The sequence below is a fragment of the Salminus brasiliensis genome, chromosome 19, assembly GCF_030463535.1.
Source record: "Salminus brasiliensis chromosome 19, fSalBra1.hap2, whole genome shotgun sequence".
NCBI lineage: Eukaryota > Metazoa > Chordata > Actinopteri > Characiformes > Bryconidae > Salminus > Salminus brasiliensis.
In genome coordinates, this window is record NC_132896.1 from 1,132,627 (window position 1) to 1,146,063 (window position 13,437).

Consider the following 13,437-nt stretch of genomic DNA (forward strand, 5'->3'; position numbering starts at 1 on the left):
ACCCCACAAGACCTGCTTCCTGATGTTCTGGAGACGTTCTGACCCAGTCGTCTATCTAGAACATCACAGTCTGGTTCTTGTCAAAGTGTCTCTGATTCTTGTCCGCTTTCCTGCTTCATCACCTTCAAGAACCGTGTGTTGAGTGAGCCTTGTGCACCCATGACCCTGCTGCTGGTTCACCGATTGTCCTTTCTATTAGGGAACCTGATACATACTGACCACTGCTGTAGTCTAGTGAATCCACTAGAACATGAATAAAGAGTACGTAACACTATTTACACTCAAATCTATGCACGGCCACCTATAGAAAACAATGAAGTATATCAGCAGATAATGGTCATACTCTTGATTATTTATTTTGCTATGATTTCTAAACTGTACCTCAGCTGAAAAATAGCTGAATGCAGTGGTTGACATTTTTTGAGCAGTTGAGTCACAGCATGAGGGGCTCCAGCTATTTAAGCAATGTATCCAACCTCTTGTAAAATCCATGTCACAAAGGATTGAGGCTGTTTTGAGAACCAATAGAGGCCTTTTACCCAGTATTGGTGCATTAGTGTTCCTAATAAAGTGCTCAGGGAGTGTATATAGATGATTATATGGGCATGATGTGGTTAAAGAGTGTTTAATAAAAGTGGAAAAACAGCTGCAATCCTGAAGAAGGTTACTGTAGCTAAAACATCTCAAAATAAGGACATGCAGGCTGCGATCCAAGGCCGAGGCTGCAGCAGAGACAGGCTGTATTTCTCAGTAGCTGCGTCACAGAAGGCTGGATCCTTCGTATACAGCCTAGAAATGGAGCCCATACTCGGAGTGAATTCGAGGAGGCTACTAATGCAACCTTCCAGTACTTCGTATACGCACAGGGTTGGAAAATTAAACCCATGATTAATGTTTTAAAATGTTGTTCATTTATGTAATTCATTTCTGTAAAGTCCTCGTTAAGACGGTGACTTCCTGAGGTCCCACCCTACCTCAGCTTCTGTCTAGGCTTTGGAGCTCAGCTACAGAGTCAGAGTCATCGACATGAAGCCCCAAAAGCTGTGTGAGTGAACAGCACCCCCTTATGGAGAGTCTTCAGATTGCTAAACGCGAGTGAGTGAGTACAAGCCAAGTCCATGAGGTGCTTCTAAAGACATGACTTTAGGGTTTAGGGAAGTAGAAGATCGGCTCTTCTGACATATCAATCTCTCCCTCTGAGAAACGTTCAGTCTCAGTCAAACGCTCACTTCAGTCTTTGTTCACGTTTATTCTTTTTTTTGCAAAGTAAACGTTCTTTCATTTTTTGCAGTGCATTAGTACAACGTACAGGTTCAAATTGGCACATATATCAGGCTGTTCCACCTGCGTTAGATCTCTCAAAATCTTTAAAGTAGAAAATAAAGTTCCCTCTGAATCCTGGGATGAAGTTCATAATGGCTAAACGATTCCCTTGGCTTTTCGTTAATGTGCTTCAGTGCCACAGTGACTTTTTGGCGTCCATTCTTAACCAGAGAAGTGGAATGGTCCGAGAACAAACAAACAAAAACTAAATAAAAAAACAAAAGTAAAGCCAAACTCTTTAAGAAAAAGGGACAAAAGAAAGGCAATTAAAGTGGAAAGGCATCAAGCATCAACGCATTGGAATACAGACAGCGAAGAAGGCAACTAGTGCAACCGGACCTCATTAGTCCCTCTTGAAGATGAATGGACATTAATGGAAATTATAGAAAAATAAAGAACAGAAAATATTGCACCATCAATCTCTTAGAATGACATTCACTGAGAAAGGGTTAAAGGTATAAGGGTTAAGACTAAGGCTTCAGTCCTGTGTGGTGTGAATTACATGGAAGCTTCTTCTGCATAGAAAAACACAAAGAAAGAAAAGCTGTACATTATTGAATGAAGTTCTACTGAAGACTGGAAAGTCCCACAATCTGCTCAGTCCTTGCAGAATAGTCGGAAATCATCATGTGATCAACAAACGCTCGCGTTCTGAGTCCAGTTGTAACCCCCACCAATAAACCACCACTGAAACCAAACCAAAAATAAAGAAAAGCCCAAAATTCTGCACCTCTCACACCCCTGAGTCAGAGTACATGCCGTTAATCAGATAATCCACCTGTGTGTAGTCTTTCCTCTTGTAGCTTTCGTAAGCCTGCCTGAGGAAAAGGACCACCGTGACGACGAAGAACAGGAGGCCGAACATTAGCACGGCCAGGAGAGAACTGGTGTTGACCACGTGAATGGTCAGCGGCTCTCCAGCAGCTTCTACAAACCCCTGGCCTGCCTGGTCTCTCTCCTCGCCCTTGGTGTGGGGTAACCGTCCCGTCAAAGGGTTCTCGGGGGGTTTTGGCGTGGTCACTGAAGGCTTTCGGCCCTCTGTGGGGAGAACTGGATGGGTAGTGGGCAGGACGGGTGGTGGAGCGGTGGTTGCTGTGGGAGAAGGTGAAGGAGATGCGGTTTGCGGCCGGGTGATGGATTCCGTCGTGGCAGTAGGCGCTGTTGTGGTGTTTGTAGTGGTTGAAAGTGTAGTGGTTGTAGGTGGCACTGTTGTTGTTGTTGTTGTTGTTGTTGTTCGTGGTGGTGAGGCGGTTGCTGTGGTATTAGTTGTTGCAGCCATGGTGATGGTGGTGGCGTTGGTTACTGTGGTAGAGGTGGTCACTGTTGTTGTTGTTGTTGTTGATGTTGCAGTGGTCATCACTATGGCGTTTGTTGTGGCTGGAGCAGTTGGGGCTGGTACTTCAGGGGAGGAATCCGGGGTAGTTTTGATCTTGGGGGTCACTTTGTTCCCTTCAGCCCCAGCAGCAGGGGTGCGCTCTGAACCTGGAGCTTGAGGTGGAGCCTTGTAAGCTGCTGATGGAGATGCTGCAGGAGCATTGGTGTTATTTACGGCAGGTTTATCCGTGCTGACTCGAGGAGGGTTAGCTGGTCCCTGGTGTCCGTTTTCTAAGGAGCTGCTGGTGTTGCTGGACTCCACAGGGCTGGGGGCTGCAGTGCTGTTGTTGGACGAAAGCGGCTGAGGATCAGGAAGTCCAGTAGGATTAAGAGGTGGACCTGGGGCAGGTAGAGGAGTATGAGGGGCAGATGAAGGGCTGAAAGGGGCAATCAGATGGCCATCCTGGCCCTTTGCTGAGGATTAAAAATAAATAAATAATTAGAGATGCAATGATTAAAATGTATGGGCACCAATTAAGAAAACCATCTCCTTATTCTAATAATAAATAACATCAATAGTAATTTTGGTTCCATAAAGAACCATGTCTTTAGAGTATGAAGTGAAGGTTCTTTAGACGGACATCTTTATTTGTGAGGACTCGCCGCACCGTCACTCTTAATGAGATGTTTGTGTTTACTACTAGAGTCCAGCTGGAGTAGATTACGTCCCAATATGCTTTTCTGGAAATTCTATAAAAATCCAAACTTAAGCTGTAACGTGACTTGAATGTGCAGACATGCGTTTTAGAATCACTGCATTCAGCTATTTTTCAGCTGAAGTACGGTTTACAAATCATGGCTACATAAATAAGAGTATGACAATTATCTGCTGATATACTTTATTATTTTCTACAAGTTGTCTTGCGTAGGCGTGAGTGTAAATAATGTTATGTACTTTATACATGTTTTATATGTAGATTATTTGTATATGTATATTTCAGGAGTGGCTTATCGTGCGCAACAAGTGACCGGTCATTTCCTACACGAGTGCTTGTAGCTGTGATTTAGCGACAAGCTGCAAATCGACCTGAGGTCTTCTCAACTGTATTCAAATGAGTTATGAGAGAAGGAGGCAGCACTCTAAATGATTGGCTTCAACAGATTCTTCAATTCTCTCTGAACGTTTTGTTCCTATTGTCAGCCGCTTGGAGCTAAACACAGAAGAGAGGCTCAGAGCCGCCGTTTCTGCTTTTCCCAGCTTACTGATGCGTGGGGCATGTTTACAGAATTTCTGTACTTTATGATTTCTGCACACCGTCCCTGTAAATCTAACCTATCACTAAAGGAACTGAAGGAAACATGGGCAGCACTTCTGAAAGCTGGCCAGCTAAATATTAAAACACATTCCTAATTAAAAATAGACTTTATTACTGATTCTCAGGAAGAACACGAGACTAGACTTCAGTAGAAATTCACCAGAAACCATGTAACGTACCCAGTTCCTCCAACAAGCGATCACATGAAGCCTCAGAGCGGCAGGTCAGGAAAATGCACAAGGACTTCTTATCCCAGAAGAAGTGTCTGTCACAGGACCGGTGAAAAGTTTTTAAACCTGCAAAAAATAATATTAATAAAAAAATCATTAATTCTTAAAGAAAGAAAAAAACCCTCCATTTATAATAATCATTTTTAATTCTACACATCTTCACATTTTCATACATTCATGTGAACTACCAAGCAGCCTGCATGCTCAGAGGACAGCACGGCTCCACAGCCCTGCTGACCAACATCACACTAGCAGAGATGTGGGGAGACGGTGCGAATCAACACACCCCTGACAGAGCAAGGCCAGTTGTGCTCTCTCTGACTAACGGCAGCATAACCCAGCATTTGAACCATCCATATGGAGTCTTACCCAGCACAGCCCTTTGAATAAAGCACAGCGAATCAGAACAGCTCTCATTTACATATTCAGTGTTAATCAGCAGAAATGGTTTGTTTAATTTTAAGGGTTGAACATTAGGTGGGAAACGTCCGTATAAAAATGACAGAACAGAATCGTAGTTGAGGTCACACAAGGTTGTGCAGTGAATTTTAAAATTAGGTGGAATTCCCCTTTAAGCTTGTTCATAGACCACTACCTAAAGCAGGGCACTAGAGCCACTCCCCCTAACCCAATAAAAGAAAAACACATGTAAACCATTTATTCACTTTTTATTTTCCTGTTAGAAACTCCTCAGTTTGATTGATTTGGACGCTGGAAATCTTCTGGACGAGATCACCCAGTTCTCTCTCTCCAGAGAGCAGAACTCACAGAACGCCTGTCCACCAGAGCATCCTCACGGTCCGCAACAGACCCAACATCTACAGTATCATCTTCCCTAGCGCGCGCACGCGTGTGTGTGTGCATTTGTAGGTGATGTTTGTGGAGTCCATGATTATTTAATAATAATATAATTAATTTACTGTAAATCGTTTCTATTTAATACAGTTAAGAGTATAGAGTTTTTAGAGTGGGTTTATAGACAACGAGGTTTTTAATAAAGAAAGATCATCATAAGAACATCAAAAGAACTATTTAATTAAGAACAAAAGAATTATTTGCATTAATAACTCATTTAAATATTCACAATATACAATATCCTCAATTATGGGCTGAAGACTGGGGTGCGTAACTGTAGACTGCTGTAATTCCCACCGTCTAACAGAGACTACAGGTCAGTGTAAAGCACGCTGGGTCTACAGCACACAGTGTGTGTGTGTGTGTGTGTGTGTGTGTGTGTGGAATGCAGAGTGATTGTGTATTTATAGCTCTCATACCAAACATTGCAGACTTCCAGATGGACGCGGCCGTTTAAACCTCACTGTCGTTCTCCATGCAGCGCTCACTAACACGCTTACACACACTGTAACTCTATACCTACTCTCAGTGAGTGTGTGCGTGTGTGTGTGTGTGTGTGTGTGTTTCTGGAAGTTATGGGTGCTGGACACACGCTTGCGGCCGAAGCAGATACTGATCTTAAGATGCACAATTCTGATAAAAATGTCAGCTACACTCCAGTTCTAGTCAGGGTTGCCAGGTTGGTGGGTAGTCTGCCAAACTGAGCCAGTCTGAAAACGCAGTAAAGGGGAGAAAATTATTCACTAAGGTTTTTTACTAATATCTAAACGACCTGCAGACACAGAAAACTGTAATTCTCTGCTTGCAGATGGTAGAAAACTGATTTAGGAATGCAGGCTGATGCTGAACAGCTGGCAACCTAAACGTAGACAGGCACCTATGTAAGCTACAGCTGGAAAGTCGACACCTGGAATAATCCTTTTAAAAGTGCTTTTTAAATGTTTTACTAATTTCAAAGGATCTGAAAAAGTTTATTAGAGAAATGATAATTAGCATATTCATGAGTTATAAAGGTTATTTAAATGTTAACTTTAGACTGGAGATTCTGCTGGATCTGGCAACTCAGGATTTAGTTCAACTGTGCTGCACTGATGGTACCAGATCTGAATGGTTACGCTTCGCTAAACGAACTACAAGAGAAGAACCTCAGTGTCTCAACGAAAATCCACCGATCGACACCATGGGATGAAAGCCACTGGAGCTCAACATGTTTGGAGAAGAACGCTAAAGGCTAACTCTGCTAAACAGACGCCTGCGCTGAAGGATTTGGGGCGTATAGGGAGACCATCCTACCCACCCAGAGAGAGACAAAGAGAGAGACATGCTCTCTAAGACACCCGGTCACTGACGGATGGCTGTGGAATCACCAGTAATCGAACCTGCAACCTCTGGAGGCATGAGCATCACGCAGCAGCACCTGTATCTAATGAGTAGCCACAGTTCTATACAGATCCATTATCCACGAAAATGTTTCCCATGTATATGAATAACCATCCAAAATATAGTTCTACACAGAACCATTGCTTTTACTAAAGAACACTTGAACTCCGCCCCCTAATATATAAAATAAGTCCCGGATTTATTCTATGCTATAGGGTCTTATTGGTTCTGTAAGTTCAGCCGTGTCTTTAAGGTTCTGCTTCAGGTTTCCTTCACTCCTCTTTCTGATTTCTGAGAAGGTTCCGCCTGCGGTCAGGAGAGTCTCGGGTTTGTTTTTTTGGTTCTGGATGAAATATGTCCTGATTTCTACCTTCGGAGATAAAACGGGGCGGACGGGTGCCTGCGGAATATCATATTTTCAGAAGGAGAAGTAAAGCCATATGTTTTGTTTTTTAACATCTCATCTCTTTCCTTGAAGGACGTGCTTTGAGAGGGGCCATGTGGTTCAGATTTAAGATGAAAGGGCCGCTCAGCCGCGTGCGTGTGTGTGTGTGTGTGTGTGTTTGGTCCAGGCGCTGTTTCGGCTCAGCCCTTTGCTCAGCTTTGTTAAGATGTATGCTTTTTTAATTAAAATCACACTGACTGGGTTTTTTTTGGCCACACACGTCGAGCTGGGTCGGCTTGGCTCTGTGATCACAACAGTAAGGAGTCCTAATTATTGAAAACGTGCTAAAAAGGGGAATTTAAATATTTATGTAATCGGATATTGGAATCAGCTTCTTTCTAAACTGTTAGAAAGTAGTTGCTCAAGAGTTCTTCACTAAAGGCAATGGTTTCGTAGAACTGTGAAAACTCAGCAAACCATTTGGAAGGTCGAATATGGCTCTTTATTTATAAGAAATAAATAAATAACAATAAGAAAAAAAAATTAAAAAAATAATAATATATTATATATATATATATATATATAGAAAGCTGTGGCGCACTCAGAATAAAATGCAGGGGCAGCTGCTGTGGGATTATTCAAAACATTGTGCAATCAGCTACGCAAACTGCAAAGTTTAACTGAAAACTTCAGTCAAAAAAAACACACATTTCAGACCTCTTGAAAAAGAAAAAGAAAAAAAAAAACACTTGACAAACACTGCACATGAGGACGCGGAGTGCTTGGACCCCGTGCATTGCCACATGATGCAGTTTGAATGCAGATGTTCAGCTCTCACAGCGGTTATGACAGTCCTCACAAATAAACATCTTTTAGAGCAAAACTAAACATTAGCTGGATGTTCTGGTTTCCAACAATAATTTACACAGATTTTCCATTTTTCTCCTGCTGACGAAACAAAGAATCCAACCTCAGCAAATTAAGGATTTCTATTTAAAAAAAAAAAAGCTAGCTTAGTGTGTTTATGGGCCAGTCAGGAATTTGCATGCAGGATCATCCCAACTGCTACGTAAAAAAAAAAAAAAAAAAAAAAAAAAAAAAAAAAAACACCTGTGCTCATGTCATGCATATACACAGCTCCAAAATGAAGCTGATCACGATGGAGTTATGAGGTTAATTAACAGTAGCTAATAATAACAGAAGCTTCTGTGTACCAATTAGCATCCTGAATCGTCTCACACTCTCCTCAAAGCTTGAGATGTTTAGTAATCTCCAACAGACGTGATTATGTGGTTTCTGATACTGATTGTAATAAAAGAACAGTCCAGGACCAGTTATCTAGAACATGGACCTGCTGCTGTCTGCAGCTCTGCTCCGTTCCTCAGCCCAGGTCACATTTTTCTATAGATTATCCTTTACAATTAGGATTATCCTGCATTACTTGGAGTAACTGTATCGACTGTCCAGAGAAGAAGACTTTCTACTAAATTTAAGGAGCATTGCTCTGAAGATTTGATTGCATTCAGCAATAGTGAGGTCAGGATGTTGGATGATGATGACCAACATCCTACCTCATCATCTCCAACTCCCCAACTCATCCCAAAAGTACTGGATGGAGCTCCACCACCATCACTCCAGAGAGCACAGCTCTTTAACTGCTCCACAGCTCAATGCTGGGGGGCTTTATACCCCTCTAGTCCACGCCTGGCATTATTAGGCAGCATGGAGCCAATAGGGTCATGATGTTGATCTGCTCCAGAGAGTCCTATTCTATTGGCAGTACTTCTCTACAGGGACTAGACAAGCTGTGTGCAACTTAAAGTAGCTGAAAGCGTTCATTAGGAGGGGTGTCCTGGAGCTTGAGTGGGAATTTATGGCCCGTGTCAATCTCAAAAGGACAGCAGTGAGGGTGCACCGTACCCAAAAGTGGTCTCTGGAGACGTATACAAAAGGCCAGGCGTGAGCAGCTCGGTGTTCTGAAAGTCTCTTGTGATCTGATCACCCATAATGCATGTTCTTCCAAACCCCACCCTCAGATGTGTGTATGAGCAGTGTCAGTGATGGACTCACAGTACGACAGGCTGCACTCGTCCGTATTATTCACCGGCACTTTGCCGACGATGCTGGCCAAGCCGTCAGTCGCCGAACACACACACGGCAGCAGCAGGAGCAGCGGCAGCAGCAGGAGACGCTGGATGCTCATGATGAAAGCAGATGTTCACACATGCAGAAACAGCATCTCATCACAGCACCTGCTGGAGAAACACCACAGCATCGGAACTCATCCATCAGACACACAGACCGGAAACCGCTCACCTGTGACGCTGTTAACCTGACCACTCAGGACATTCCCGCTGTTCAGGTGATACACCTGCTCATCCAGAGGCCTGCAGACAGCAGCACGCGCAGTTACAGAGGACTTACTGTGTGAGAGCGCCATCTAGTGTTGCAAGGATTAAACTGATTTGGGCAGCAAAGATGATCATATACAAAACTCTGCCCCCCAAAAACAAACAAGCAAAACAAACAAACACTTAATTACACCGTTTAGACAAGAAGATATTGGAACAGTTGTGCACCAGCTCTCAGTAAAGACCAACTATCTAAATTATTAGCCAAATAAAACATCTAAAGAATTTTAGTATTAAGTATTTATAATAATAATAATAATAATAATAATAGTAATAATAGTTTAAACAAAACCTACATATTGTAACTTCCAAAATTCAACTTTTAATTTTCCAAATTTATTCCACGTTATTTTCAAATGGACCGTTTCTATTGGTCCACACATTAAGGGAATTCTGATAGAACATAAGTGATTATTCTATTATTATTTTTTCTTCTATTATTGTGGTCAAGCTAAACAAAAAAACAAGTCCCTTGCATTTTAAATATTCAATAGAAATGTACATAGTCAGAATCTTATACAGTGTTCCTCCAGAATTTCATCCAGAACCAAAAAACCTCTAACTCCAAGTCCAAGTCCTGCTGGAATGCAGCCAGTTGCTCTATAAGGAAGTTCCAAAGGTAAAATCTGCTCCAGGTTTAATCCTCTGCCACTCCCAGAGTCTCAGTGTGAGCTCTCAGTAACAGCCCACAAAACAAACAGGCCCGAGAGATTTTCCTCAGCGCTCCAGGACACACTCCGCCTTCATTTAACCCTGAGCAGCTGTTCTGCACTGCCGGACCGGACACGCGGCACCAACCAGGACACACAGAGAAATCTCTATATTCAATATATCTATATTTAAAAAAAATATTACTTACAAGACAATCAATAGAGACAGTTCAGACCTACACCTCTCCACTTCTGCTCAACACAGTCTAACACTTAAAAGACTCCGACTGAACAGTGCGTTTTTATCATCAATACAATATAAAAACAGCCCAAATAATACGTTCACACAACTTCACTCCACATTAAACACAGCATTTTGCAATTTCTCTCATTACTGTAACCATCTCAAAAGCCTGGTTGTTGCATTGATTACAGGGTCTACATCTCACACTACATATAAATACACCTCCCTTAATTCCCAACAGTGTGAAACTGCAGTCTGTAAACGACCCAGATCTGGAAACTAAGCCAAGTCACAGTCTGTGACGCCGCAGAAAACCCACACCTTTACCTATACTGTTCCTACAGCCTTCATCCATTCACCTCCTCCACCTCCACCTACTCATGGAGGCATGCTTCAGCTGGGACTGCTTCTGGAATGAGGCGCAACACAAGGCAGCCAATCAGAACAGAGCTCATCTACATATCAGTTTGAAACGATCAGAATTAAAAGCCTTGTTTAATTCTAAGACATAAAGAAAGATTAATAGAATGGTGTAAAAAATAATGTTTGGGTTCAGAAACCCACACAAACATTACTACTGAAGCCTGAGGGGAGTTAAATACAGGGGGTGTAAAGTTATCCAACAGTTCACAGAAACTTGATTTTATTAAAGAGCGAAACAAACAGATCAAGTAAACCTGGTATTGAGACGCAGCCAGCCAAACACACGCCGTCACTCTATGGGGCAGCGGTGGCTCAGCGGTTAGAGCGCCGGGATATCCATAACAGGGTTGTGGGTTCGATTCCCGGGCTCGGCAAGCTGCCACTGAGCAAGGCCCTTTACCCTCTCTGCTCCCTGGGCGCTGGAGTTGGCTGCCCACCACTCTGGGTGTGTGTGTGTGTGTGTGTGTGTGTGTGTTCACTACCAGATGGGTTAAATGCGGAGGACACATTTCGCTGTACAGTGACAAATACATGCACCTTTACCTTTTTACACACTTTACACACACCTGGACTCTTTATTATGCTACTGGGACTATTCCCTATTTATGTCCTCACTTATTATATTATTATTATTGATTCATAATTGCTCTTTGGGTGTAATTGGGATCTTGGGGTTTCTGGGACCTCAATTTCTTCCCACCCCCTGTAGCACATGTGATGCACGGGACTCCTTGGATCCTTGAGAATCTGGAGAGGACTACTGAGAATTATGGCAACACTACGGTGGTCTCCCACTACCTGCCAGTGAGCTGCCGCACCATGTGGGAGACTGGGGTTCGGTTCCTGGGCTGGGTGACTGTGCTGAGTCCCTGGGCCAGACTCCTAACACTGCACTGACCCTCCTCTGTAATACCAGTGACCCTGTAAGTCCCTCTGGAGCCTCAGCTAAATATCATAAATGTAAATGTACTCTACGCCTACTAATGATAAAGCTGATTATATCTATTAAAGTTATGAGTGACTGTGAAAGTGTTCATGGCCACAGACCGAGGCTGAAGCAGCTCAGGAATCAGTCAGAACAGGAGCAGCTGCAGCAGATTCGGGTTAAACTGCGGTATTAAAGCAGCCAGAGTCCAAACGAGCCTTCAACCACAGCGGAACACTAACTTCAGAGGAGTGCGAGGGTTCTGGGTTTACTCACCGGGAGGAGAGCCGGGGGGCCGGGGAGCCGGGGGGCCGGGGGGCCGGGGGGCCTGTTAGCCTGTTAGCCTGTTAGCTTCATGCAGCTCAGCTGGGCTGGAGCTCTAACTGAACCTGCCGAACCGAAACCCGAGCCGAACTCTCTCACACGGGCTAACCTCAGGAGAGCGAGTGTGTCTGAGCTGATCTCCAGATGTTCGGGCTCTCGGTTCTGGTGTCGGAGCTGGAAACTGTTAGCCCCCCAAACAGACACGACTCAAGCCTCTTCTTTCGGGTTTTTATCGCACACTGACTCGCCGGACGCGGTGCTGCCCCCTGCTGCTCCCTCTCACACACTGCGACTAACTGCGCAGTCTAGCATCTTTTATTTCTGTGTGTATATATATATATGTGTGTGTATATATATACACACACGCGCAAAAAAAAAAAAATATATATATATATTTGTATACATATCTATACATGCACTGTAGAATACAGTATACATGCAGCTCTTACAAACTGCTCTAGTTTACACTGTTATTCCTGTTAATCTACTACAATATTATTCCTATCTGTATTTTAATAATGATTGTATTTATTTAGATGTGTTTATATATTTATTTCATGTTTATTTGATTTCATTCATGTTATAAGAAAAGATAAGATAATCCTTTATTAGTCCCACTCAGTGGGGAAATTCTCAGTGTCACAGCAGCAAAGAGATAGCAAGACACTCAGTTACAAAAACGTGGATAAATTACCACTATATACACAATATAAATAATAGAAGTAAAAAAAAACTATAACAATGTTATTTACAGATTATTTACAGATAATTTCTAATTGACCCAATAATTAGAGCATTTCTGACATTTGACTGTTCATGTGAGATATAAACTTTACTTTGATTTGGTTTGATTTATTAAGGCAGTGTGCTCACGTCTCCACTTCCTTTTATTTGGCTATTATTTGTCTATGTGTTTATGTGCAGTTCTACATATCTGTACTGTAACTCTGAATCAATGATGGACTTCAGGATTCAATTCCATTTCTGTCTTTTCTGATGTAGTTTGCTTGAGTGCATTCCATTAGATACATGTAATATATGTAATATTTAATGTTATATTCTTATATTATTATATATTATTATAGTACATCTATATATTCTTCACCATATATAGTAACAAAAAATGAGCTTTACATGATAATTAAATACATCCTTAACTTTTATTTGATGTTACTGAACTCTTGTTGGTGTCCTTAAATTATATAAAAAAGAAGAACCAGGACCTATATGGTGATATAATGTTTTGTTCCAACAGCAGTGATAATGTAATTTATTTGCATGCTATAATTTCAGATTATTGAAGAATAAAAATAATTTAACATATGTAACTTTGTATGCTTTAGCATGTGTGCGACTCTAAAATTAAATAGGATAATTTTCTTGTCCTACTGGTATTTAGAACTAATATTACTTACAATATTTTAAGCTTTCGCTTGACTTTTATTATGTATTTGCCCTGCACGTGAGCGTCTCGTCATGTGTTAAATGCATTTTAAAAAATTAATGCATTAAATATTAAAACGTAGATAATGTGTAAGATATATAAATGTATTAAGATATTAAAATTATATAAGATATTGGTTAGGTGGTTTATTTTAAACCTAAAAAACTGTAAAAGGTAGTAGATATATTTTCGAGTCTTCTCTGGACTTTTATT

At 41.9% G+C, this 13,437-nt stretch overlaps 1 protein-coding gene across 2 annotated transcripts; it reads right to left on the reverse strand.

The window, feature by feature from the left end:
* Window positions 1-1,229: 1,229 nt before the first annotated feature.
* c19h11orf24 (chromosome 19 C11orf24 homolog) lies at window positions 1,230-11,999 on the reverse strand. 2 transcript variants are annotated; one of them, XM_072664004.1, is made up of 4 exons: window positions 11,733-11,999; window positions 8,874-9,055; window positions 4,133-4,249; window positions 1,230-3,111 (listed from the first exon to the last, which is right to left on the reverse strand). In XM_072664004.1, exons 2-4 carry the CDS (start codon window positions 9,004-9,006, stop codon window positions 2,057-2,059), a joined length of 1,305 nt encoding a protein of 434 aa, XP_072520105.1. In that variant the 5' UTR covers window positions 9,007-9,055; window positions 11,733-11,999; the 3' UTR covers window positions 1,230-2,056. The 2 variants fall into 2 exon arrangements, with proteins under 2 accessions (XP_072520105.1, XP_072520104.1); XM_072664003.1 differs by having other exon boundaries at window positions 8,874-10,517.
* Between the last annotated feature and the right edge of the window lie 1,438 nt (window positions 12,000-13,437).

What these genes read in the sequence shown, in the direction of transcription:
- c19h11orf24 (XM_072664004.1), bottom strand. Translation starts at nt 9,006, where the DNA reads ATGAGCATCCAGCGTCTCCTGCTGCTGCCGCTGCTCCTGCTGCTGCCG. An exon ending in CGAGTGCAGCCTGTCGTACT is followed by an intron (nt 4,250 to 8,873) that starts GTGAGTCCATCA and finishes TATTTTTTGCAG; the next exon opens with GTTTAAAAACTTTTCACCGG. An exon ending in TCGCTTGTTGGAGGAACTGG is followed by an intron (nt 3,112 to 4,132) that starts GTACGTTACATG and finishes TTTAATCCTCAG; the next exon opens with CAAAGGGCCAGGATGGCCAT.